The 25,612-nt window shown below is 51.8% G+C and overlaps 1 protein-coding gene across 1 annotated transcript in view; it reads left to right on the forward strand.

Moving 5' to 3' along the window:
• Positions 1-25,354, forward strand: part of LOC129047196 (uncharacterized) — a 155,029-nt gene extending 129,675 nt beyond the window's left edge. The window contains exons 54-67 of the mRNA XM_054534755.2: positions 585-749; positions 3,689-3,854; positions 4,721-4,905; positions 5,120-5,212; positions 5,360-5,555; positions 6,754-6,938; positions 7,017-7,114; positions 9,923-10,104; positions 11,793-11,998; positions 12,144-12,321; positions 12,882-12,991; positions 13,196-13,312; positions 13,428-13,569; positions 24,480-25,354. Coding sequence (XP_054390730.1) covers positions 585-749; positions 3,689-3,854; positions 4,721-4,905; positions 5,120-5,212; positions 5,360-5,555; positions 6,754-6,938; positions 7,017-7,114; positions 9,923-10,104; positions 11,793-11,998; positions 12,144-12,321; positions 12,882-12,991; positions 13,196-13,312; positions 13,428-13,569; positions 24,480-24,484 — 2,028 coding nt within the window. The 3' untranslated portion in view covers positions 24,485-25,354. The remainder of the gene's footprint in view (positions 1-584; positions 750-3,688; positions 3,855-4,720; positions 4,906-5,119; positions 5,213-5,359; positions 5,556-6,753; positions 6,939-7,016; positions 7,115-9,922; positions 10,105-11,792; positions 11,999-12,143; positions 12,322-12,881; positions 12,992-13,195; positions 13,313-13,427; positions 13,570-24,479) is intronic.
• The last annotated feature ends 258 nt before the right edge of the window (positions 25,355-25,612 follow it).

Genomic DNA, 25,612 nt, shown 5'->3' on the forward strand with positions numbered 1-25,612 from the left:
GAGCAGATTCGGCCCCAAACCAGTTTCCCACCCCTTATCTTTTCCTCTGTTCATTCAGAAAACATTTGTGTGTTTCACCTATGCCAGACTGTGCTCTAGGTGCAGGGACTGGATGTGAAAGAGACAGCCTAGGTGCCGGCCTCCTGGGTGGTGCACTCCAGTGGCGCCAGGAAGATACAACAAACTAGAGATGCATGGTCTATGGTCAGGGTGTGGTAAACGCTGTGCAGGAATGAGGCAGAGAGAGGGGCCAGGGGGTTGCAAAAGGGGCCTCACTGGTGAGTGTGAGCCCTGCAGAGGGAAGGGGCCTAAGGCACGACTCTGCCTTGAGGAACACGGGGCAGCCCTTACAGAGGGAGCAAGGGAAGTGAGGTTGGGACAACAAAGCAGCCCACAGGCCATGCCAGAGCCTGGTTTGCCTTAGGGGATGGCGTCTGATTTGCGTTTCTTAGAGGTCAGCTGTGAGCTGGGACAGGTGTGGAGGCTGGGAGGTGGCAGCTGCTGCATTCTCGGTGCAGGGGACTGGGGAGAGAGGAAGCTGCCATCCCCTGTGCCTGCCTGACACCTAGACTCTCTCGTCCCAGGCCCTCTTGGTCGTCGGGGAACACACCCTGGGCCAGGGTGGACTCCTGCTGCGTTCCCGCTGCCACCTGGGCCTCGCACCAGACCCAGACCACGGCCTGCATCTCAGCTTGACCCTCCAAAACCACAGCAGGCCTCATTCAGCTGACTTCTCCGGGGCACTGGAGGTCGGTGGCCAGGATGGGGCTGACAGTCCCTGGGAAAGATGCCCTGGATTCCCTCCAGTTCCTCCCTGGCCAGCAGGCCCCCAACTGCTTGGGCGGCCCTGCCATCTAGTGGCCATCTGAGGAACCGCAAACCAGCATTCACTCTGGGTCGGAGGAAACACCTGCTGAACCCCAGGCCTAAAGCAGCTCCTCCACAGTCCCAACACCCGGCCCTTCCTATAACGGAGAGGCAGTGGCTGGGCTGCCCAAGTTTGAATCCCAGCCCTGCTGCCTCCTAGTACCTGGCCTCCCCTGTAAAATGGGTATAATAATTGTACTGGCCCTATCTCCCATGGGGTTAATATTGCAAGGATTAAATATATTCATAGGCACAGACAGCTTAGAGCAGTGCCTGAGAGAAAACAGCCACTACGTAAGTATTTACTATTAGCCATTATTGGCACCATCTCCTCCCCCTCCTTCCTCCCAGCAGCCCTGGGAAGTAGGAAGGGGCAGAGTTGGCCTCCAATACCTACTCTGCCCTGACCTGGCCAGGTGATCCCAGGAAGGAACCTCTCTGAGCATCTGTTTCCTCATCTGTAGGAGGGGATCAGATATTTCACAGGGTGGTTTTTGGGAGTCTGGATACCGGTTCCCGCTGCCTGCATAGCCAAGGCACGTGACGTAGCAGGTGCTCTCTCGGCGTTTCCATCCACCTCCTCTGTCTCCCTGGCCAGGTGAACTTGACCTTGTGACTTGCCTTTGCTGAGCCTCAGTCTTCCCCTCTGTCAAATGGGAACAAATACCATCTCTCTTGCAGAATCGTTAGGAGGAAACACATTTGTACAACATCTGCATGTAGCAGGTGCTTGTGAGAGGGGGAGTTCCCTCCCTTCCCGGCATCCGAGCTGGATGAGGATGCCGTTTCTGGGTTGAGAGTTCAGCAGCCGTGGCCATTTCAAAGGAGTTTCTCCTTCCAACGTTCTTGTTCTCCGGGACCAACTGTCACTTCCCCGTTTCCAGCCAGGCCCCTGCCTGCCCCCTGCCTGCCCCCTGCCTGCCCCTGGCTCTGTAAGCCCCGTGCCTGATGGAACTGGAGCCCTGGGAGTGAACCCATGGCGGATGCTCGGCAAGAGGCCGGTCCTCTTGCTTCCCTGTCCCCGATTTATTTGGGACAGCTGTTCTGACCCCTTCTCACTTGCTCCATTCTGGGGTCTGTGGAGTGGTCAGAAGGCTTCCCCAGCCTTGTTTGTTCCTCACCCCAACCCAGTGGCCCCAGGACAGATGAGGGACAGATTCAGGGAGGTCAGGCACTCACCCAGGCTGCACAGAGGCAGGCATGGCCCTTGCTTTTCAATGACACCAAGCGGGGCTGAGCTCAGATGCTGGAAGCCGTCCTGGGCCAACTCCGTGTGGTCTGCTGTAGACGGTCCCCTGCCCCCACCTGCCTGGCAGGATCACATTGTGCTCACTTACATTCCATAGGAGTCCTGGGCTGTAGCCCTATTACCAACTTGGTCTCCTCGGAGATCGACATGCTTCTGCATGTTTAGTAAGCATCCTGTATTTGATTCCTAGGACTACTGTATTAAATTGCCACCAACTGGAAGCCTTAATGCAAAAGACAGGTATGGTGTCACAGTTCTAGAGGCCAGAAGTCCAAAAGCAAGCTGTCAGCAGGGCCACACTCCTCTCAAAGTCCTAGGGAAGATTCTTCCATAGGACCTCTAGCTTCTGGTGGTTGCCAGCAACCCATAGCTGTGGTGGCATCATGCCTCTGTCCCACGTGGTAGCCTTCTGCCTTCTGGGTGGCATCTTCACGTGGTCTTCTCACAGGGACAGCATTCATTGGGTGCGTGACCTGCCTCCTTCCACTATGGCCTCAACTGGATTACTTTTGCCAAAAACCTATTTCCAAATAACACCATGTTCACGGGTATAGAGGGTTAGGGCTTCAGCCTATCTGAGGAATGAAATTCAACCCTTAACACGCACGCGCACACACATTCTTAAGTCTTGCTAAGTTTTGTGAAACATTGTTCTGTATCATTTTACAGATCTTGGAGCTAAGGTCCAGAGAGGGTGACACCCTTACTGAAGGGTGCACAGCTTGTTAGCTGCAGTGTCTGGACTAGAATACAGGGTAGCTGAGGCTCCCTCCCCAGCACGGCCTCCTCCAGGCTTGTGTTCTCTTGGGGGCCTCTGAGCCTCTCTCCCACCCCATTCTAGACTCACCTGTCCTGGTCCCTGCCATGCCCCCAAGGCTGGGCACCTGCAGGGATTTAGGTAAACTGCCCAGTGCCTGGGGTGTTATGCCAGGTGTGCCCATGTCTCCTTGAACTTGCTTAGACCTTTGCAGTGGTTCCCATGCAAACTCGGAAAGCCTGGGCTGTAGCAGAAACACCAGGGCACTGGGAATGTTAGAAATGCCAGGGCCTGGGGCCCCCAAAACCAATTAAGTCAGTGTCTGGGTGGGGCCTGGGCAGCAGCCATCTCTAAGCCACCCTGTGGGTGGCTGCTGCTGGGATGGACTCCTAGATGGGTATTTTTAAAAATTAAAAAAATTATTTGTCATGAGACTGGCTAGGTTTTGTATTTTTGGTAGAGACAGGGTTTTTGCCACATGGCCCAGGCTGGTCTGAAACTCCTGGGCCCAAGCGATCCACCCACCTTGGCCTCCTAAAGTGCTGGGATTACAGGAGTGAGCCCTTGAGCCTGGCCCGGAGTATTTTCATAAGTGCTTTCTGTAATGGGGCACTGGGGGCCTTAGATAGGGGTATGGCGTGGGGAACCTGGTGCCCCGGAGATCGGGCGTGGGTATTGTGCCTTCCCTTGGTTCCCTACAGGTCCAACAGCAGCCTCCCCAGCCAGCCCCTTCCTGAGCCTGGGGCAGGGAGGGGAGAGACCAGGGACAGGGCATGGGCCAGGCTCCACTCAGGCCTCTGCCCTCCCCCTCCCAGCTTCGTGGCTCCAAGGCTCAGCGGGTTGGCCTGCTGGGCCGTGTCTCCACCTCAACTTCTCAAAGCCTGGTCCGGTTGGAGGGAAATGTGGACAACAGAGAGAAGGTGTGGCTGTCTGTGTTCCGGGCCCCAAGCTGTCTCCAGGCCTCTGTGGCCCATGAGGAGGGTGAGTGGCAGCTGGGTCCCAGCTCAGCTAGCTGGGCACGGCCCCTGTTGGCTTAAGAAAGGACGGGGGTCTGGGCGTTAAGATCTCAGAAGTCAGGGCTGGGTGCAGGGGCTCATACTTGTAATCCTAGCACTTTGGGAGTCCGAGATGGGTGAATTGCTTGAGCTCAGGAGTTGGGGACCAGCCTGGGCAACATAGTGAGACCCCGTCTCTACTTAAAAAAAAAGGTGGGGGGGCAGGCGCGGTGACTCACGCCTGTAATCCCAGCACTTTGGGAGGCCGAGGCGGGCAGATCACGAGGTCAGGAGATCGAGACCATCCTGGCTAACACAGTGAAACCCCATCTCTACTAAAAATACAAAAAATTAGCCGGGTGCAGTAGCGGGCTCCTGTAGTCCCAGCTACTCAGGAGGCTGAGGCAGGAGAATGGCGTGAACCCGGGAGACAGAGCTTGCAGTGAGCCGAGATCGTGTCACCGCACTCCAGCCTAGGCGACAGAGCGAGAATCTGTCTCAAAAAATGAACAAACCTGGTGGGGTGGGGGTGATTTGTTCCTATGGTCCCAGCTGCTGGGAGTGAGCTGTGATCCTGCCACTGTACTCCTGCCTTGATGTCTCAAAAAAAACCTCAGGAAACCCCATTAAGACTTCACGGCATCCCTAACAGACTGCTGTGTCAGGGGAGGGGACAGAAGAGGGGGCTTCAGGTGGCTCAGGAGGTTGCTTTAGGTGGTGCAGCTCAAGGTTCTCAAATCCTAGGGCCTTGAGGCTTGGCCTGGGGCAGTGGGGAGCTACAGAAAGCGATGGAGGAGGAGTGGGCAGCTAGAGACAAGGTGGGGGCACCAGCAGGTCCCTTTCTGGCTCCAGGGGGCAGAGAGGAGAGTGTGGTGCTGCGGGCATGTGCCCACGGGCAGACAGCCGAGGCAGAGGTCCTGTTCCGGGATGGCAGGCAGCCCTCCCAGCCGCTGGGACGCCTGACCCTGCAGGCTGCCAACCAGAGCCTCCTGCTGGCCGCGCGCGGCTGCCAGGGGGTCCTGCTGGGCCGTGTGGAGGTGAGAGGGCCTGGGCTGGGACACAGGGAAGGGGTTACCGTTCTCTCACTGGGTAGAGGCCCCCGTGCCAGGAGCCCCGAGCCCTTGGGGTCCAGCTGTGCCCAGAAACCAGGGCAGACGACCCCATGGTGAGGCCCACACCTGCCGTTGGCACCGAGAACCTTGTGTCCACTTCATTCCTACGACGCCCCAGCCTCTTCCTCTGTCCTCACAGTCCAGGATTGCAGCAGTTGGCTCCCAGGTGCAAGCCCGGCTGGAAGAGAAGGTTCAAGGTTTGGGTGCCTCTGTGAGAAGGTTCCAGCAATTGGTGGGTAGCACAGGAGGGGAGGGTGGGGCTCAGGGTGGAGAGGTCCCCCTCTGGCCTGGCTTGTAGCCCCCACTCACCAGGCAGGAGGGTCTGGGGCTCTCTCTGCCCTGGACCTCACCCTGATTCTGCCTCGTTTTCCCTGCCCAGGTGCAGCCAGCCGGCACCCTGGACGGCGTGGCAGGCCTCCTGCTGCAGCTGTCCCAGGCGGGGCAGGAGGCCATGCAGGCGAGTGGTTGGGCAGTAGCCACTTTGTGGGCCCGGAGCCAGGCACTGACCCAGCACCTGCCTCTTTACCTGGAGTGGCTGCAGGTGGGGCTGGAGCAGCTGCGGGAGGAGCTGGAATGTAAGTGCGGGAGGGAGGGCTCAATCCCGTGCAGAAATCAATGCCCCCCGTCCCCACCGGGGTCCTAAGCGCTCACATTGGCCTGTGGCACTGCTTCGATCAGAAATGTGGCCTCGCTTCCCATGGGCCTGCAGCCCAGCTGTGTTTAGCGCCCCGCCTTATTTCTTACAGATCTACAGCCTTCGTTTTTTCTTGGTCTGCTGTGTCATTCTTACAGTCTCCAAGCTCATCTCCCTTATGCCTGCTGCCTAGGTTTTTTCAGTCTCCCACCTGCTTTCTTTTGAGTATACAGCCTTGTTTCTGTGAAGCTCACTGCCACAGCATCTCTTTCTGGTTCCACAAAGAGCTCAGTGTGGCCATGTGGTCGTTAAAGGCTCACACCTGCTGCCCCAACTGGCCTCGCGGCAGGACTGGGAACCTCTGGCCTCTCCGCCATCCAGGGCTAATGCCCAGCGCAGCACAGAGCCCCCAAGGCCCTGCCCAGCGCCAGGGTGGGCATCCCTCTGACTGGCTGTTGAATGTTACCTCCCCATCCTCCCTGCTGTGCCGGAGTGTTCCTGTTGCCACCCCCAGGGCAGTGAATTGGGAGGAATGCCCCAGGATGCCTCACAGCGCTATTCACGGCTGTGATTTATTATAGTGAGGGGATGCAGGAGTGTCAGCACAGGCAAGGAGGCTGGGGCGGAGTCTAGGGAGAACCAGGGCCAGTGCCCAGTGTCCTCTCCCAGTCCCAGCGCTTTCACACAGGATGCACTCAGCTGTCCCAGCTGTCACCAGAGCAGCTACTGGGAGACTCAGCACCCAGGGTTTTTATCGGGGGCTGCCACACTGGCAGGTGCTGTTTGGCACAGACTACACTGTCAGACTCCTAGGAGGCAAGCAGGGGTCCGGCATCAACCACGTTTGTACAAACAGTTCAGATGCAAGCAGCCTCATATCAATTCTAGGACTGGTGGGAACCCTCCCCCAATCCAAGTTCCCAGACAAACTTATAAGCAGGCCTTGCAGAGACGGCTCAGGCCTGCTGTGACAACTCCCCTGCAATCTCCAGTGCTGCTGCTCTGTTCCTGTTCCCCCAGCTCCCCACATCTTAATCCCACGAACAGGCCCTATCTCCTTGAGGCCTGGGCTGTCTGGGCAGGGCTGGTTCTCTGATCTGCCCTGAGGTCTCACGGTGGGTGGTGGCTGCCTGTTGCAGGGCCCCTGGCCACACTGAAGGATGCCTACCTGGAGGTGACACTGCGGCCCCTGGAGGAGGTGTGGCGGGAGCGGGCAGAGGAGGCCATGCGGCGGCTGCAGGCCTGGGTGCCCGGGATGCCAGGCAATGGGGGTCCAAGGCCCATCAGGGTGGCCCTGGGGGCTGTGAAAGGAGCCCTGGAGCTGGTGAGTGAGAGCAAGGATGGGGCGTGGCTGGCAGGTGAGGATGACTGAGCCAGCTCTCACTGTCCCCTCCCTCTCCAGGCCACTCGCCAGATGCTGTCCTGGGCTGAGGCCACGTTCTCACGGGCACTGAAGAGGTTCTGCAAACCGCTGCTGGACCTGTACAGCCTGTCGGCCAGGTAACTTGGGGTTTGAGAGTAGCGCATCCTGCATGCCTGCCACATACCAGGTGCAGTGCTGAATGCTTTGACACCCTCCCACATACTGACTCGTGTGACCGCCCTGCCCAGAGGCTTCTTCTCTCCTGTTTCACAGATGAGGAAGCTGGGCTTTCTTCCTCGCTCCATAGATACCTCGTGAGCACTGGCCCAGGGCAGGCCGGATTTTAGGAGCTGCAGAGAGCGCAGTGGCTGAGGCTGACCCTGCCTTCAGGAAGCTCACTTTAACTCAGACACGAAGCACAAGGAAGGGCTTGTCATCTACACCAGGGCTTGCACAGCTCCCTGCAGAGGGCCTGAGAGTCACATCTTAAGCAGGCTATTCGGCTCTGTCACATTTCCTTGCTTTTGTTTTGTAATCTTTATTTATTTTTTGAGATGGAGTTTTGCTCTTGTTGCCCAGGCTAGAGTACAGTGGTGCAATCTTGGCTCACTGCAACCTCCACTTCCTGAGTTCAAGCCATTCTCCTGCCTCAGCCTCCCTAGTAGCTGGGACTACAGGTGCTCATGCCATCACACCCAGCTAATTTTTTGTATTTTTAGTAGAGAAAGGGTTTTGCCATGTTGGCCAGGCTGGTCTCAAACTCCTGACCTTAGGTGATCTACCTGCCTTGGCCTCCCAAAGTGTTGGGGTTACAGGCATGAGCCACCGCACCCGGCCTCTTTTGTAATAATCTTTTAAACACACAAAAACCCTTCTTACTTGCAGGCTGTGCAGAAGCTGGCCACAGGCTGGGGCCCACTGGTCACCATTTACCACCCCTGAGCTATACGTTAGGTTGCAAATGCTAGAGAAGGAACATCGGTGAGATGGGGGTGGGGGGTGGATCCTATGAAACGGTGGGGCCGTGACTGGCTTTGAGGAGAAGGTAGAGTTTCAGCAAGAGCCACGGGGCCAGCGTGGGAAGAGTGCTCCAGGTGGGGGTCACCACTGCACAAAGGCCTGGGAGAGGGATGTGCCTGGCCTGTTTTCGAGATGGAGTCTTATTCTCTGTTGCCCAGGCTGGAGTACAATGGTGTGATCTCAGCTCGCTGCAACCTCTGCCTCCCACGTTCAAGCGATTCTCCTGCCTTAGCCTCTCAAGTAGCTGGGATTACAAGCATTTGCCACCAAGCCCAGCTAATTTTTGTATTTTTAGTAGAGACAGGGTTTCACCATATTAGCCAGGCTGGTCTCAGACTCCTAAGCTCAAGCAACTCGGCCTCTCAAAGTGCTGGGATTATAGGCATGAGCCACCGAGCCCAGCCCCGTCTATTTGAATATCAAGCTGGCGGGGCTGGAGCAGAATGTCTGCAAGGGAGAGTGAATGTGACCGGGAGTTCCCAAGACTCGGGAGGCAGGTGGGGGGGGCGGGGCTCAGGTGGTCTCCGGCTTATGCTGTGACCTAGGAAGGACGTGATCGCCCTTTTACTTTAAAAGACATCTTTGGCCCCTGTGTTGAGAACACGGGGGTGGTGGATAGAAGCGGGGAGCCCAGTTTACAGCAGGGACCGGGGGACCCAGTATCCTTTCCCCTCACAGGCACGAGGCCCACCAGGAACCAGGCTCCAGGCAGGGAGGCAGCTGCCCCTTCCATGCTGGCAGCCTCGCAGAGCATCTGGAATCCGGCTCTCCCTCTAACTAGGATTCCTCTGCTTCAGTGCTGTGCCTCAGTTTCCCCAGCCATGAAATAGGGACTAAACCCACATCATGGGGAAAAGGCTCCCTGTGATACACGTTCCTGCTCTTGCCTTCCTGCGGTCAGAATGGAGGCTGATGAAGGGAGGAGCTCCCAGGGCGGGGTCTGGCTTGGCTGAAGAATGACCTGCCTGGTTACTCACCCACCTGGTGAGTGGGATCCGGTCACTGCTAGGTGGAGGTGCCAAAACATGGATTCAGGTGGCAGGGAGGGAGTTGAGGCTGCTTCCTGCTCCCAGCTGCAGGGCCTCTGGGTTCCTAGAAGTAAGCAAGTGAGGCCACCTACCCCTGCTCCCTCTCTACTGGCCCATCAACAGCAGGGTATGAGATGTTTGTCTTCCCACTACACCCCCACGTGAGCTGAGATCCCCCTGATCATTCAAAATCTCACAGGCTTGACCCCTACTCTAGATCCCGAGAAAGTTCCAGTCCTCCCCTAAACTGTAGAAATTTCCTAGACCTGTTGGCTGGGCACAGTGGCTCACACCTGTAATCCCAGCACTTTGGGAGACCGAGGTGTGCAGATCAGTTGAAGTCGGGAGTTTGAGACTAGCCTGGCCAATGTGGTGAAACTCAAACTCTACTAAAAACACAAAAATTAGCCGGGTGTCGTGGTGGGCACTGGTAGTCCCAGCTACTCGGGAGGCTGAGGCAGGAGAATCACTTAAACCCGGGAGGCAGAGGTTGCAGTGAGTTGAGATTGTGTCACTACTCTCCAGCCTGGCTGACAGAATGAGATTCTTAAAAAACAAAATCTCCTAGACCTTCCAGCTCCTGTCCTCGGCATCCCCACACATAAGCCCATGCTGCCCAAGACCCGGGGAGCAGAGTAGGCATGACATCGGACATCTGTGTCCTCAAAATGGGGCCACTTGTTTTTGTCACCAGCCATCATCTACCACCTCTGCTGTCATGCCGGCCTCTGTCCTCCTCATGACGGGATTTCCCAAAACAAGGACAGCCCTTCTCTGAAAGGCACCCTCATGCTCTCCCCTGCAGAGCTCTTCTTGCGGACCTAGAAGCTCCCCTCTGCAGCCAAGGGAAGCAAGGCTCGGGCAGGCACAGTGACTTGTCCTCTGCATTCCCTCCAGGAACCGCTCAGTGGTGGTGACGCTGCCACTGTTGCCTGCAGGGGACGAGCCCCTGGATGTGGCCCGGGTGACCAGCTACCTCATGGAGAAGCTGCTGCGGCCGCTCCGAGAGCTGTCTGGGGCCAACGTGCTGGCAGAGTACTACTGGCTCAGACGCCGCCTGCTGGCGGGCACCTGGGAATGTGAGTCCTGCCCCGGGCTGTGCCACCCTCCTCTCTGGGAGCCCCCTGCCCCGTGGGCACAGGGAAGCCTCCATAGGCTAGTGGCATCACAGTGCCAGGCCCAGAGCTTACTGGACTTCCCAAGGTCCTATGGGACTAGGGCTGAGGCTACACGTCCTGCTTTTGTCCAGAATAGAAGTCCTGGCCCCGTAGAGGGGTGAGGAGGGCGGTTTAGGGCTTCAGGCCAGCTCCCTCCCTGTGGGCACTGCTGGAGAAGACGGCAGCCCTCCAGTTCCAGCTGGAAGAGAACTGACTTCAGACTCGCCGGTCAGAGGTGACCTGCAGCCAAGGGCTGGGGAGCTTGCGTGTGGCTCAGGCTTGCTGTGTGGCCAGGCCAGTCTAACCTCTATGGGACTCAGTTTCCTCTACCATGAAATGCTGTGTGGCCAGGTGAATCTAACCTGTGGGACTCTGTTTGCTCCACCGTGAAATGCAGGTAACAACGTGGCTCGCTCATATGGGTAATGGGTATATACTGTTCTTGATGCAGGGGGAGCCCCTCGTGTCTGTGGGGGAACCCCGGTACCCAGGCTTGGCAAGGAGTGCTTTGTGTGTGGGGTGGGACTCACACCCAGGCCCAGGGCTCCCTAGAAGCGTGGGCACAGTCGTCTAAGCAGCACGTTGGTGTTGTAGAAAACGGCCTGGTCTTCAAGTTCCGTGTGTGTGACCGTGGGCTTCTCTGTGCCTCTCAGTTCTGACAGCTGCCCCTGGGGCTGGTAGTGCCTCCCTCAGGATGCTGGGACTGGCCAACAGGTGCCTGGCTGTGCACCATAGATGGTGCTTCCTGGCCACGGGCAAGGGCACCCCCACCCCCAAGCCACAGCTCAGGGGCCGCACTGGCTAGACTTGTCAGACCTCCTTCTCAGGCCATCTGTTCCCTACCCTGAAGAGGGTAGGTCTGCAGGACACCAGTCGTGTGTTTGAGGGACCCTTGGGCTATCCACTTACATAGTGAATGTTTCCCTGCTCCCCGCCAGCAGCTTCATTGAGATTAAATGGATGACCTGTATGATGTGTGACATTTTTTTTTTTGAGACTAGGTCTCACTCTGTTGTCCTGGCTGGAGTGCAGTGGCGCGATCTCGGCTCACCGTAGCTTTCACCTTCTGGGCTCAAGTGATCCTCCTGCCTCAGTCCCCCAAAGTGCTGGGATGGCTTAGCGCCACCGTGCCTGGCCGATGTGTGAATTTTAAGTGTACGATTCAGTGGCTTCTAGTTTATTCAGAGTTGTGCATCCATCACCACAGTCGATTTTAAAACGTTTTCATCACCCTAAACTGAAACCCTGCAGCTACCAATCTGCCTTCTGTCCATAGCTGTGCCTGCTCTGGACATTTTATGTAAACCAGAAGCATAGCCCATGTGGCATTTGAGCCAGGCTTTTTTACTTAGCACAGTATTTTTGTAGCAGGTCTCAGGACTCCTTTCCTTGTTAGAGCTGAATTGCCGGTAGACCTTCAGCTCATGTCGTCTTGAAGCCGGTGAGGGATTCCTGGGCCTCTGGCTGCTGCGCCAGGGGAGGGGGAATCCAGGCCTCAGGGCAGGCTAAGCCAAAGCTCTAGGCATCGGGGCACCCAGCAGGCATTGGGCTCCTACTGCGGTGGGTGGAGCTGGCCCCACTTACCCTGCCTTTGGGCTGCTTCTCCCCAGACCATGCCCTGGTGGCCGGGGCCCAGCACGTGGTGACCTTCGATGGCCGGGTATGGGACCTCAGCGCCCAGTGCGGCAGCATCCTTCTGGCCCAGGACTTTGCTCACAACACATTCTCGCTGACGCTGAGTCGGACAGGCTCGGGGCTCACGGCCCTGTTCGTGGAGCTTAACCACAAGACCCTCATCTTCTACCCCAGTCTGCAGGTGAGCAGGAGAGGCATGGCAGCCTGCAGGACTGAGCCTCCCCTGGAGACTTGTGCCCATGGCAGGTCGCCTGGGGGGATGGCACTTTCAAGCTTGTCACCTGGCTGTGGGTCAGACCTCGTGCCCAGCCCCCTCTGGCCCACAGGCCTACAGGCTGTACAACTCCTCCCTGCCGGGGGACAGCTGTCCGGACCTCAAGCTGCATCCTGCCACGACAAGGAAGGACGTCTCCAGGATTGAGTTGGCCAGTGAGGATGGGGTCTCTGTCTCCTGTGACGTGCCCACCGGCCTCTGCAGCCTGACTCTGGGCCTCTGGCAGCATGGTGGGTCTGGGCCCCAGGAGGGTTGGCCCCACCTACAGAGGACTCTTTGGGATGCACCCCTTTAAGCTTCCAGGGCGGCAGGGGGCTACCGTGCATGCAGAGCCTCTGCCGGCCTCGTCTCTAGCATGGCAGTGCGTGTGCCCTCAGCTCCTCATCTAGCCTCATGCCATTGACCCCGTGTCCAGATGACCGCACAGAGGCCCAGGGCTTTCTGTCCCATCCCTGGGACACGTGGCTCCAGTGTGGAGTTGGCCCTTCTGTGGTCCCTCTGCCAAGGAACACAAAGGAAGGGCCTGGATTCCAGCCACTCGAGCTGAGGACATGGGGAGAGGATGGGGGACACACATGCTGTCCTGAGCCCCTGTGCTTTCTCTTCCTCCTCTGATGAGGGTTTAGAGCCAGGGCCTGGACTCCAGGAGTCCGGGGTGGAGGTGGCGGGACTCTACTGCTCCTCTGTGTGCCTCAGGCTCATCTCACACACAGGTCCTGAGGCAGCAGGGCTAGGGCTGGGGGAGGATCACAGGCTCTTACGGCTGCCTCAGTTTCCCTCCTCCCCACAGGCATATCCGCTGGCCTTCTGGGCACCAACGACAATGAAGTAGGCAATGAGCTGATGTTGCCGGACGGCTCTATGGCACGCAGCCTGGAGGAGCTCAGCCTGGCCTGGCAGGTGAGCAGGTACACCTGCCTGTCCTTCCGGCTGAGGTTCTTGAGGGCTGCTCACTGCAGAGTCCCAGGAGAGGCAGGCGACCTGATGGCTCTGTCCTGGGAGTTCCTAGGCCCAGGGTTTGGGGGAAGTCTCCTGCTGAGGCCAATATATGTGGGGAGCCACAAGGTCCAGCAGGAGGCCTGAGTCTTGCGTCCATCCTGCCAGGTGGGTGGTGACTGCAGGGCCACCGAGAAGACTCAGCAGGCCTGCCCAGGACAGCTCACCACCTGCCGGGCCTTCTTCGAGGACCCCCACTCCAGCTTGAGGAACTGCTTCCGGGTGGTGAGTGTGAGCCTGGCCCATGGGGTGCAGAAGGCCCTTTCCCTGATCTAGCCTAGGCCCCTCCTCCTTGCCATTCCTCAGGGTGTGGACAGTGACTGGGTGTCCCTGATTTCAGGTAGACCCTACACCATTCCTCAGCCTGTGTGTGCAGGACCCCTGTGGCACCCAGCAGCTCCAGCCTGCCTGCAACCTGGCAGCCGCCTACATCCACCTGTGTGCCCGGGGCTTCGTAACCCTGGCCCCTCCTCCACAGTGTGGTAAGCTGCCCCAGCCATCTGGCACTCTGCCCCCTGTCTGGCATCTGCCTTCCAGCCCAGAGGGAAAACTAGTCCCTTTCTCTCACCCGGGACGACAAATAATTGTCATTCAAGGAGCTAAGAGTCACAACATTTATTAAGAAAGGGAGTCCCAGTGACTGTCACATACTGCCAGTTTGGATGTGTGTCCCCTCGAGGGGGTACATGCCTCATGGATGGCCTAGTGCCCTCCGTTTGGTGAAATTAGTTCACATGAGAGCAGGTTGTTTAAAAAGACGCTGACAAGGCTGGGCACGGTCGCTCACGCCTGTAATCCCAGCACTTTGGGAGGCCGAGGTGGGTGCATCACGAGGTCAGGAGATCGAGACCATCCTGGCTAACACGGTGAAACCCTGTCTCTTCTAAAAATACAAAAAAATTAGCCGGGCATGGTTGCCGGCACCTGTAGTCCCAGATACTCAGGAGGCTGAGGCAGGAGAATGGTGTGAACCCAGGAGGCAGAGCTTGTAGTGAGCTGAGACTGCACCACGGCACTCTAGCCCGGACAACAGAGTGAGACTCCGTCTCAAAAAAAAACAAAAAAGACCCTGGCACCTCTTTCCTCCTGCCATGATTGTAAGCTTCCTGAGGCCTCCCAGAAGCCAAGCAAATGCTAGAGCCATGCTTGTACAGCCTGTAGAACTGTGAGCCAATCATCTCTATCATTTATGAACTACCCAGCCTCAGGTGCTCCTTTATATCACTGTAAATGGATTCCCTACCCCCTACTAAGCTAAGTGTCCGGAGAGCCACATTAAGTCACCTCTTGAAAATTTGCTATTAGGTTTTTTCTTTTTTGGGACAGGCTCACTCTGTCACCCAGGCTGGAGTGCAGTGGCACAATCTCGGCTCACTGCAACTTCCACCTCCTAAGTTCAAGCAGTTCTCCTGCCTCAGCCTCCCAAAGTGCTGAAATGACAGGTGGGAGCCACTACGCCCAGCCTCATCAGGGATTTGAATGTACACCACTGTTTAGGGAAAATACTCAGCCCTGTTTTCTCTCTGTTCTCACATCACAACAATCATCAACACAGCAGATGACTTCTGTGACCAAATGTGTGTTATCCTCACTACCAGGGTGTCCCTCTAATTCAGTTCTAACGCTAGCTACCTTGAGACAGCATCAGATCCCATGTGGTGAGAGCTCCTTCATCCAGTGCTGTGTATGATTCCCACAGCCAAAGCCCCCACTAAATGGGCATAGAAGTCAGTGGCAACAACAGGAGTAGACTTCCAAGAGCTTCAGATGCCAGAATTAGTGGCTGCCATTCAGACATTTAAAACCTTAACAGAAGAGAAAATTAATGAATTGGAAAATATGACAATGAAAGGGAGGATGAAATAAGAGGATCCAACATGTCTAAAAGAAATGCTAGGTGCCGTGGCTCAGGCCTGTAACCCCAGCACTATGGGCAGATCGCCTGAGGTCAGGATTTTGAGACCAGCCTGGTCAAGAGGGCAAAACCCCCGTCTCTACTACAAATACAAAAATGAGCCAGGTGTGGTGGCGTGCTCCTGTAATCCCAGCAACTATGAAGGCTGAGGCAGGAGAATCGCTTGAACCCAGGAGGTGGAGGTTGCAGTGAGCCGAGATTGCGCCACTGCACTCCAGCCTGAACAACAGAGTAAGACTCCGTCTCAAAAAAAAAAAAAAAAAAAAAAAAAAAAATTCCAGAATGAAAATAGACACAGGACCCTTTAGAGTCAGGAGGCACGATCCCCAATACAATAAATCCATCCATACCAAGACCCATCATAACAAAACTGCAGAAAAAACAAAGAAAAGGTCCTAAAAGCTACTGAAGAGGGTAGAAAGAAGGAAGAATATGTTGATAATTGATCTCCCACCAGCAACAGCAGAAGACAGTGGAGTAAGAGAAAATAAGCATTAGGTTAGCGTGTGTACCCAGCTCAACTATTATTTAAGAATGAAATAGGCTCTCAGCACTGATCTGTCTAGAGATATCTTTACTGTCTAGACATATCTTTACCACGAATGACACTTACTCAAGGGATCCACCAACGTTCATTTACATAGTCTATGGCTGCTTTCCTGCTACAGAGGCAGAGTATTTGCAAGAGAGATCTTATTTCTGCTGTCTGAAAGACTCTATTAAGAAGATGGAAAGATAAGCTACAGATTGGGAAGAATGTTTACAGACCACCTATCAGACTGAGGACTCATCTCTAGAATATATAAAGAACTCAAAGCTCAAAAGTAGGCCAGGTGGGGTTGGCTCACACTTGTACTCCCAGCACTTTGGGAGGCTGAGGCAAGATTGCTTGAACCCAGGAGGTCAAGGCTGCACTGAGCCATGATCACACTCCTGCCTGCATGACAGACTGAGACCCTGTCTCACAAAACAAAAACTCAAAAGTAAACAGTGGGAAATAAATGCATGAAAAATGTGTGCAATACCAGCCGCAGAGAAACAAGGTAGCGCCACACACCTCAGCTCCAGTGAGTTCTGGCACGGGTGGTGAGTTCCAAGGACTCAGCAGCATAAAGCATTGGTTGAACATCCAAATGGCCAGGGTGTGATTTCAGCGTCCACTTATGAGTGCACCATAAAACGCACCGTTCTAGTACCAAAAATGTGACTGGTGAGAATATAGGACAACTGCTTGCAAAGCTAGGCTTAAGGCAGGAATCAACTTCACGGTGTACCAAGCAGACCCTTGGGAGGCAGCCTTGGACTCGATGAGACGACTACGAAGTGCCAAGACAGGAGGTGGTGTGGCTCCCCGGGAACCTCGGAGAACCTGTGAATCAAGCAGAAGTGCTCGTTGTTTTGACCAGGTAAATACAAAACTGTCTGCTACTTCAGCCATCAACAAAACATCTGGGAGGACAACAGAGAAGACTTACAGCCACAGTGTCACAATGGAATGGTATCTGCAGTTAAGGTCCTCTCCCTCCCTTAGGGTTTATTTTTTTAAATCAAGGGCTAAGTTATTCCCCTCTTGGACACCAGAGAAGTATCTAAGAAAAGCAGTCACCAATTATAATTAACTTTTGAAGGACAAATTAAAAGGTGGTTATAAGTTACAAAATAAAGGCATATTATGAACTCTAAGAAATTAAGACACTTACTATTCTTATTAATTTTTTGAGACAGGGTCTCTGCTCTGTCCTTCAGGCTGGAGTGCAGTGGTGCAGCCTTCCGAGTAGCCGGGATTACAGGCATGCGCCACCACCCCCGGCGAATTTTTGTATTTTTAGTAGAGACGAGGTTTCACCATGTTGGCCAGGCTGCTCTCGAACTCCTGACTTCGTGGTCTGCCCACCTCATGTCTGACCAGAGAAATTAAGACATTCTCAGATAAACAAAAGCTGAGAGAGTTCATTATGCATGAAATGCTAAAGGGAGTCCTTCAAGTCAAAAAAAAAAAAAAAGATGCTAGGTGGAAATTTGAGGCCACATATAAAGACCTGTATTGTAATTTTGATTCATCTCTATAATTATTTTATTGGATTTAAAAGATGTATAACTATACATCTATGTTAAATATATAATTTGTGAAAAAAAATAGGCATGGTGGTGGCATGCACTTGTAGTCTCAGCTACTCAGGAGGATCGCTTGTGTCCAGGGGCTTGAGGTTACACTGAGCTATGATAATGCCACTGCACTCCAGCCTGGGTGACAGAGTGAGACCCTGTCTCTAAAAATAGATATATTTTGTGATATCAACAACATAGGAGGGGGGCAGAGCTGTCAAAGAGTAGCGTATTTGTATGTGATCGAACTTACCAGTTTAAAATGGATTGCTATAAATTCAGGATGTTTCATGTAATCCCCATGGTAATGACAACATATCTATAGAATGTATACAAAAGGAAATGAGATCCTAAGTGTGTCACAATAAAAACATCAATTAAACACAAAGGGACGAAATGAGAGAGAAAGCAAACCATAAGCCATGCAGAAAACAATCACCAGCGTGGCACCAGGAAGTCCTTCCCCATTGGGAAGTCCCATCAGTAGTGTGCTGGAGTCTTCCCACAGCAACTGCTCACTGCAGTCCTTGGCTGTGGGCCTCATGACACAGTCACCAGGTTAGCGAGTTGCGTCAGAATGGTAATCTTTAAAAATACAAATGAATTCCACAATCAAAAGACTAAGAGACTTATACAGGTTGAAAGTGAAAGGATGAAATAAGATAGAGAAGGAGTAGCTATACTAATATCAGACAAAATCGACCTAAGGTCAAAAGCTGTTATAAGAGATAATGATAATAGTCAATTCACCAAAAAGATGTAACAGTTATAAATGTACATGCAATGTACCTCAGAGCTCCTAAATATATGAAGCAAACACTGTAGAATGAAAGGAGAAATAGATAGTTCTATGATAATGGTAGGAGATTTCACCTCACTTTTTTTTATTTTTTTGAGATGGAATCTCACTCTGTTGCCCAGGCTGGAGTGCAGTGGCGTGATAACAGCTCACTGCAACCTCCACCTCCTGGGTTCAAGTGATTCTTATGCCTCAGAGTAGCTGGGATTACAGGCGTATGCCACCACGACCGGCTATTTTCAGTAGAGACAGGGTTTCACCATGTTGACCAGGCTGGTCTTGAACTCCTGACCTCAGGTGATCCACCCATCTTGGCCTCCTAAAGTGCTGGGGTTACAGGCCTGAGCCACTGCACCCGGCCCAATACCTCACTTTCAATAATGGATACAACACCCAGACAGATAACTACCACACACATAACTTCACCCAACAGCAGAAAACACATTCTTCAAAAGTACACGTGGAATGTTCTCCAGGAAAGATTGTATGTTAGGCTTCAAAGCAAGATTTAATACATTTTAAATGACTGAAATCATAATAGAAGGAAAACTGAAATATCCACAAACATGTGGGAACTAAACAACATACTACAAAACCAGTGGATCAAAGAAAAAAAATAAGGAAAATTAGAAAGTATCTTGAGACAAAACATATGAAATCTTATGGGATGCAGCAAAAGCAGTGCTATGAGGGAAATTTGTAGCTGTACACACTTAAATTAAAAAAGAAGCTGGCTGGGTGCGGTGGCTCCACCTGTAATCCCAGCACTTTGGGAGGCCGAGGTGGGCAAATCGTCTGAGGTGAGGAGTTTGAGACCAGCTTGGCTAACATGGCAAAACCCCAGCTCTACTAAAATTATAAAATTTAGCCAGGTGTGGTGGCAGGCACCTGTAATCCCAGCTACTTGGGAGGCTGAGGCAGGAGAATCACTTGAACCCGGGAGGCAGAGGTTGCGGTAAGCTGAGATTGTGCCACTGCACTCCAGCCTGGGTGACACAGCTAGACTCCACCTCTCCCCTCACCCCCGCCCCACCGCAAAAAAAAAAAAAAAAAGCAGCAGCAGCCAGGCACAGTGACACCGTTCTATAATCCCAGCTACTTGGAAGGCCGAGGACCAGGAGATTGCTTGAGCCCAGGAGTTTGAGACTAGCTTGGGTAACATGGCAAGTCCCTCTCTCAAAGAAAAAGGAAAAGCTCTCAAACCAACAACCTAACCTTCTACCTTAAGTTATTAGAAAAAGAACAGCCTAAACCCAAAGATAGGAGAAGGAATGAAATAACAAAGGTTAGAGCAGAAATAAATGAAATGGAAGATGGAAAAACAGACCTGTAACTACCAAGGAGATTGAATCAGTGACCAAAAACTTGGAAAGAAAGAAAAGCACAAGATCAGATGCCTTCACTGGTGAATCACCAAACATTTGAAAAATCGATACCAATCCTGCTCATATTCTTCCAAAACGTTGAGGAAAGAATACCTCCAAACTCATTCTGTGAGGCCAGCATTACTGATACCAAAGGCAGACAAAGCACTAGAGGAAAATAGACCGATATTCCTGATAAATACAGATGCAAAAGTTGTCAACAAAATACTAAAAAGGAGAATTCGACAGCATCATAGAAAAGATTACACACCATGATCAAGTGAGATTTATTCTTGGAATGCAAAGATGGTTACCATATAAGAATCAATGTAAGATATCACATTAACAGAATGAACGAAAGAAAACACGTGACTATTTCAGTTAGTGAAGAAAAAGCATTTAACAAAGTTTAATACCGTTTCATGATTAAAAACATACAGACTCGAAATAGAAATGACCTCAACATAATAAAGGTCATATGAACAACCCTCAGCTAACATCACACTCAGTGATGAAAGACAAAGTTTTCCAAGATGAGGAATTAAACAATGATACGTGCTTTCTTAATGCTGCAAATCCTAGCCAGAACTATTAAGAAAGAAAGGAAAAAGAAAAGGCATCCAAATTGGAACGGAGGCAGTAAAATTATCTGTTAATAGATGACATGATCATCTTTGTCGAAAATCCTGAACACTGCATGAAATAAAAAAACAACTGTTAGAACTAATAATTTGTCAAAGTTTCAGGATTACAAAATCAACATACAAAAGTCAGTTGCATTTCTACACGCTAACAGTCAACAATCCAAGAAGGAAATTAAGAAAACAATTCCTGCCGGGCATGGTTGTGCACGCCTATAGTCTCAGCTACTTGGGAGGCTGAGGCAGGAGGATCGCTTGAGCCTCAGAGGCCAAGGCTGTCAGTTTTGATGATGATTATGCCTGTGAACAGCCACTGTACTCCAGCCTGGGCACCACAGTGAGACACCATCTTTAAAAAAAAAAAAAAAAAGTCCATTTACAATAGCATCAAAAAGAATAAAATGGGAATAAACTTAACCAGGAGGCAAAGACTTTGGCAGGATGTAGAGTCCCAGAGACCGGTTGTACAACAAATGTAAAGGCATCTCATATTTATGGATTATAAGAATATCATTAAGATGTCAATACTACTCAAAGTGATCTACAGGTTTAGCGTAATTGCTATCAAAATCCCAGTGGCATTTTTTCTTCAATTATAGAAAAATCCATCCTAAAGTTTATACATGATTTCAAGGGACCCCAAATGGCCAAAACAATCTTGAAAACAAAGAACAAAGTTGGACGTCTTATACTTCCCAATTTCAAAATTTATTGAAAGCTACAGTGGTCAAAAGTGTGGTACTGGCGTAAAGACATACATACAGACCAGTGGAATGAAATACAGAGTCCAGAAAGAAACTCTTACACATGTGGTCAAGTGATTTCAATAAGGATGCCAAGACTATTGAATGGGGGAAAGGACAGTCTTTCAACAAATGGTGTTGGGAAAACTAGATATCCACATGCAAAAGAATGAAGTTAACCTCTTACCTTATAACATGTTGGGAAAAAAAAAAAAGAAAACCTCAATAATGGATCAAAGACCTAACTGTAAGAGCTAAAACTATACAACTCTTAAAACACAGTAGGAAGGCTTCCTTTGTCAATGATTTCTTAGATATGGAGCATATGACACCAAAGGCACAAGCAACAAAAGGAGAAATAGACAAACTGGATTGCATTGAAGGATACTATTAACACAGTGAAAAGGCGTCCTACAGAATGGGAGTTAAGATGTGCAAATAATATCTGATAAGGAGTTCCCATCTAGAATACATAAAGCACTCTCACAATGTAACAACAAAAACCTGACCCGGTTCAACAATGTACAAAGGGCCCGTCGCGGTGGCTCACACCTGTGATTCCAGCACTTTGGGAGGCCGAGGCGGGTGAATCACCTGAGGTCAGAAGTTCGAGACCAGCCTCAACATGTTATCCACGGGGTTTCTCACCCCATCTCTAATAAAAATACAAAATTAGCTGGGCCTGGTGGGCACCTGTAATCCCAGCTACTTGGGAGGCTGAGGCAGGAGAATTGCTTGAACCTGGGAGGCAAAGGTTGCGGTGAGCCGAGATTGCGCCATTGCACTCCAGCCTGGGCAACAAGAGTGAAGTCCGTCTCAAAAAAAAAAAAAAAAAAAAAAAAAACATGTACAAAGGACTTGAATAGACATTTCTCCAAATAAGATATGTAAATGGCCAATAAGCACATAAAAAGATGCTCAACATCACTAATTATTAGGGGAACTCAAATCAAAACCACATGGAGAGGCCAGGCACAGTGGCTCACGCCTGTAATCCCAGCACTTTGGGAGGCCAAGATGGGTGGATCACTTGAGGTCAGGAGTTCGAGACCAGCCTGGCCAACGTGGTGACACCACGTCTCTACTAAAAATAAAAAATTAGCTGGGAGTGGTGGTGTATGCCTGTAGTCCCAGCTGCTCAAGAGGCTGAGGCAGGAGAATTGCTTGAACCCGGGAGGCAGAGGTTGCAGTGAGCTGAGATCCTGCCACTGCACTCCAGCCTCGGTGACAGAGCAAGACTCTGTCTCAAAAAAAAAAAAAAAAAGTACATGGAGGTGCCACCTCAGACCTATTAGGATGACTGTAATCAATACAGAAAATAACAAGTGTGTTAGGACATTGAGTTGTTTGAACCTTTGTGTGTTCTTACTGGGAATATAAAATGGTGCTGCAGCTATGGAAGACAGTATGGCAATTCATCAAAAAGTTAATAGGCCAGGTGCAGTGGCCCACACCTGTAATCCTAGCACTTTGGGAAGCTGGGGTGGGCGAATCACTTGAGGTCAGGAGTTCAAGACCAGCCTGGCCAACATGGTGAAACCCCATCTCTACTACAATACAAAAATTAGCTGGGTGTGGTGGTGCGGGCCTGTAATCCCAGCTACTTGGGAGGCTGAGGCATGAGGATCACTTGAACCCGGGAGGCGGAGGTTGCAGTGAGCTAAGATCGCACCACTGCATTCCAGCCTGGGTGACAGAGCCAGACTCTGTCTCAAAACAAAGAGTTACCATACAATCCAGCAATTCTACTTCTGGGTATGTATCCCCTAAAATTCAAAGGGTCTCACACATTTATACACCGATGTTCATAGCAGCATTATTCACAACGGCCAGAAGACAGCAGCAACCCAAGTGTCCACTGACAGATAAATGTGGTCTCTCCATACAATCAATCGTGATGCAGCCTTCAATACGAAGGAAATTCTGACACACGCTACCACATGGATGACCCTTGAGGACATTATACAAAGTGAAATAAGCCAGTCACGAAAACATAAGTACTGTATGACTCCACCTATTTGAAGCACCTAGAGTAATCAGTTTCACAGAGACAGAAAGTACAGTGGTGGCTGCCGGGAGCTGGGAGAGAGCAGTAATGGGTTATTTAATGGGGATAAAGTTTCAGTTTGGCGGGATTTACTGAGTTCCAGAGATTGGTTGCACAAAAATATGAATGTACTTACACTGAATTGTGTACTTTAAAATGGTTATGGTAAATTTTACATGTCTTTAACTACATTTAAAATTTTTTACACTAGAAATGTATATTGAGCATCTCTGTGCTAGGTGTGGTGATACAATGATAAACATTTTACCTATGAACACCGTAGTTATAAAACCACTCTTAGAATTTCATCTCCTTAAGCGTAAAAACTAGCACAGACAGGCAATAGACACAGACCCACAGGACTCAGATAGTAGGCTTATTAGACACAGATTATAGATTTTAGCAGGGAACTAGAAATTATTAAAATTACTAATTACTAAATTTGTAGTTTAGTAATTAATTTAGCAAATCAGCTAATTTACTAATTACTGAAAATTATATATCTGAAAAAGAACCAGAATGTAGTAGAAAGAGATGGCAGAAAAGGCCACCTAAACCCCATATTTTAAACAGTTCTCTTAGCAGATGAGGAATAGAAGGGTACTTCCCGGCCAGGCAACGTCACTCATGCCTGTAATGCCAGCACTTTGGGAGGCCGAGGCGGGCAGATCACCTGAGGTCAGGAGTTTGAGACCAGCCTGACCAACATGGTGAAGCCCTGTCTCTACTAAAAATATAAAAATTAGCCGGGCATAGTGGCATGTACCTGTAATCCCAGCTACTTGGGAGGCTGAGGCAGGAGAATCACTTGAACCCGGGACGCAGAGGTTGCAGTGAGGTGAGATTGCACCACTGCACTCCAGCCTGGGCGACAGAGCAAGACTCCATCTCCAAAAAAAATAAATAGCTGGGCACGGGGCTCGCTCCTGTAACCCCAGCACTTTGGGAGGCCAAGGCAGGTGGATCACTTGAGGTCAAAAGTTCGAGATCAGCCTGGCCCAACCCCGTCTCTACTAAAAATATAAAAATTAGCCAGGTGTGATGGCAGGCGCATGTAATCCCAGCTACTCAGGAAGCTGACGCAGGAGAATTGCTTGAACCCGGGAGGCAGAGGTTGCCGTGAGCCACTGTACTCCAGCCTGGGTGATAGAGCGAGACTCCATCTCAAAAAAATTAAAGCCCATCTTTTAAACAGTTCTCCTAGCAGATGAGGGATAGAAGGACACTTCCTTTGCCTGGTAGCTCTGAGTGTCCATCTGTGCCCTTGTCCACCCCACTTGATGGTGAAACAGCAGAGCAGTCCCTCTAGGGCCAGGAGCGCCGTGGCATGGCCTCTACCACATGCTGTACTGAAGATCTCACCCACACAGTGAGCTCCCTTTAGCCCACACTTTGGGTTGGATGCATCCTGAGCTCTCAAAGCATCGTGTGCTAAGGTTCCGACCTCCCCTTGGCTAGGAACTATGTCTTGGTCTTCTTTGTGTCCAGGGTGCTGGCAGCAGAGCCTGACACTCCACAGATGCTTGTTCAATTTCCAAGGAACGCAGCAGGCTGGGCCTAGCACCACTGCCTGCAAAGGCCCTGCAGGTGTAGGGACTCATTGACCCATGCCGGCTGCTCTTACAAAAAGGTGGGAGGGAGATGAGTGGGAGTGGAGGGGGAGTTGTCGTTTTAATAATGAGGGCCAGGGGCCCCAGCATAATTTATTTCAAGAAACAGCAGGGGCCTCCTCTGGGGCCCATAGCCTAGTCTTACTTCTCTTCTCTCTCCTTTACAGTTTGAGATTTTGTCTATGCCAGCACTAGGCTGCCAGACTTCAAACTCCTTCACCTTCTACTGCAATTCCAGCTCCCTGGCAATGGCAAGATTCATGGCTGGGACAGAATAACTAGCATGGAATGCCAGGAAACTCAGAACCGCACATGCTGCAAACGCAGGGAAGAAGGGCTCCTTGCCACTGGGCTCAAAATACTTGCGGGGGACATGAAACTCTCCCACTGGTCTGGGTAATTCTCCCCCTTCCTCCACACCTCCACTGTAAACCAGGAGACAGTGCGGCCAGCGAGTACCAGCTCTGCAGAGAAAACTCCACCTGGCCCCTGTTCGTGCCCAAGATATTTATTCACTTATTCAACAGCCATTTGGGAAGCCACTGCTTCAGAATGCTGACTGCGTGCTGGGGGACACGAAGCCAGCTCAGCTGCTTGGTGCTGGCTTTCCCTGCCTGACCCAGGGGTCTTTTGAGACAGGAGATTCCTTGAGGGGAACTGATGGCCCCAAGCCCATTAATCAGAAACCCAGGTAGGGAGCTTCTCTCTTTGGGGTAGACACACTGGGACTGAATGCTTTAGGGGGCCCTGGGGAGGACCTCTGTTTTGGTAGGGGCACCTGTGAACTCGGGCCCCCAGGCTGTATCATTGGAAGTTTTTTACTTTCTTTTGGGAATATAACTTTTTCCTTTGAGTTTTCAGCTGAAAAATAAAGCTGGCAGAATCCAAGAACATGTCTCTGGATTGCTGGGGTTGATCATCCACTCAAGAGAGGGGGAGGTGTGGGCGGCTATGGAATCTGCTCACCGATAGGGGGTGCCCTAGAGCCCTCTCTGCACTGAGCCTGGTAGGAGCTTGTAGGGTCCAGATTCCAGAGCAAAGGGCAAGGCATCAGCCACGGGGACTGAGGCAAGCTGAAGCCCAGACTTGACCGTCCTTGACCTCTGCCCCATCATCCCCCCCAATGAATCCCTGGTGCACAGCAGGTGCTAGATGAAGTTCCGAAGAAAGAATTCCAGGGTGAATGGGAATGAGAAGGTTGGTCCTTCACACCCCCACACTGGAGGGAAGACAGAAGGAGAGTGGCTGTGATTTGAGTGTTTTGCTATGGTTACAGCCTAAAGACCCTGGAGACCAGGCA

The sequence above is a fragment of the Pongo abelii genome, chromosome 18 (assembly GCF_028885655.2).
Source record: "Pongo abelii isolate AG06213 chromosome 18, NHGRI_mPonAbe1-v2.0_pri, whole genome shotgun sequence".
NCBI classification, from domain to species: Eukaryota; Metazoa; Chordata; class Mammalia; order Primates; family Hominidae; genus Pongo; species Pongo abelii.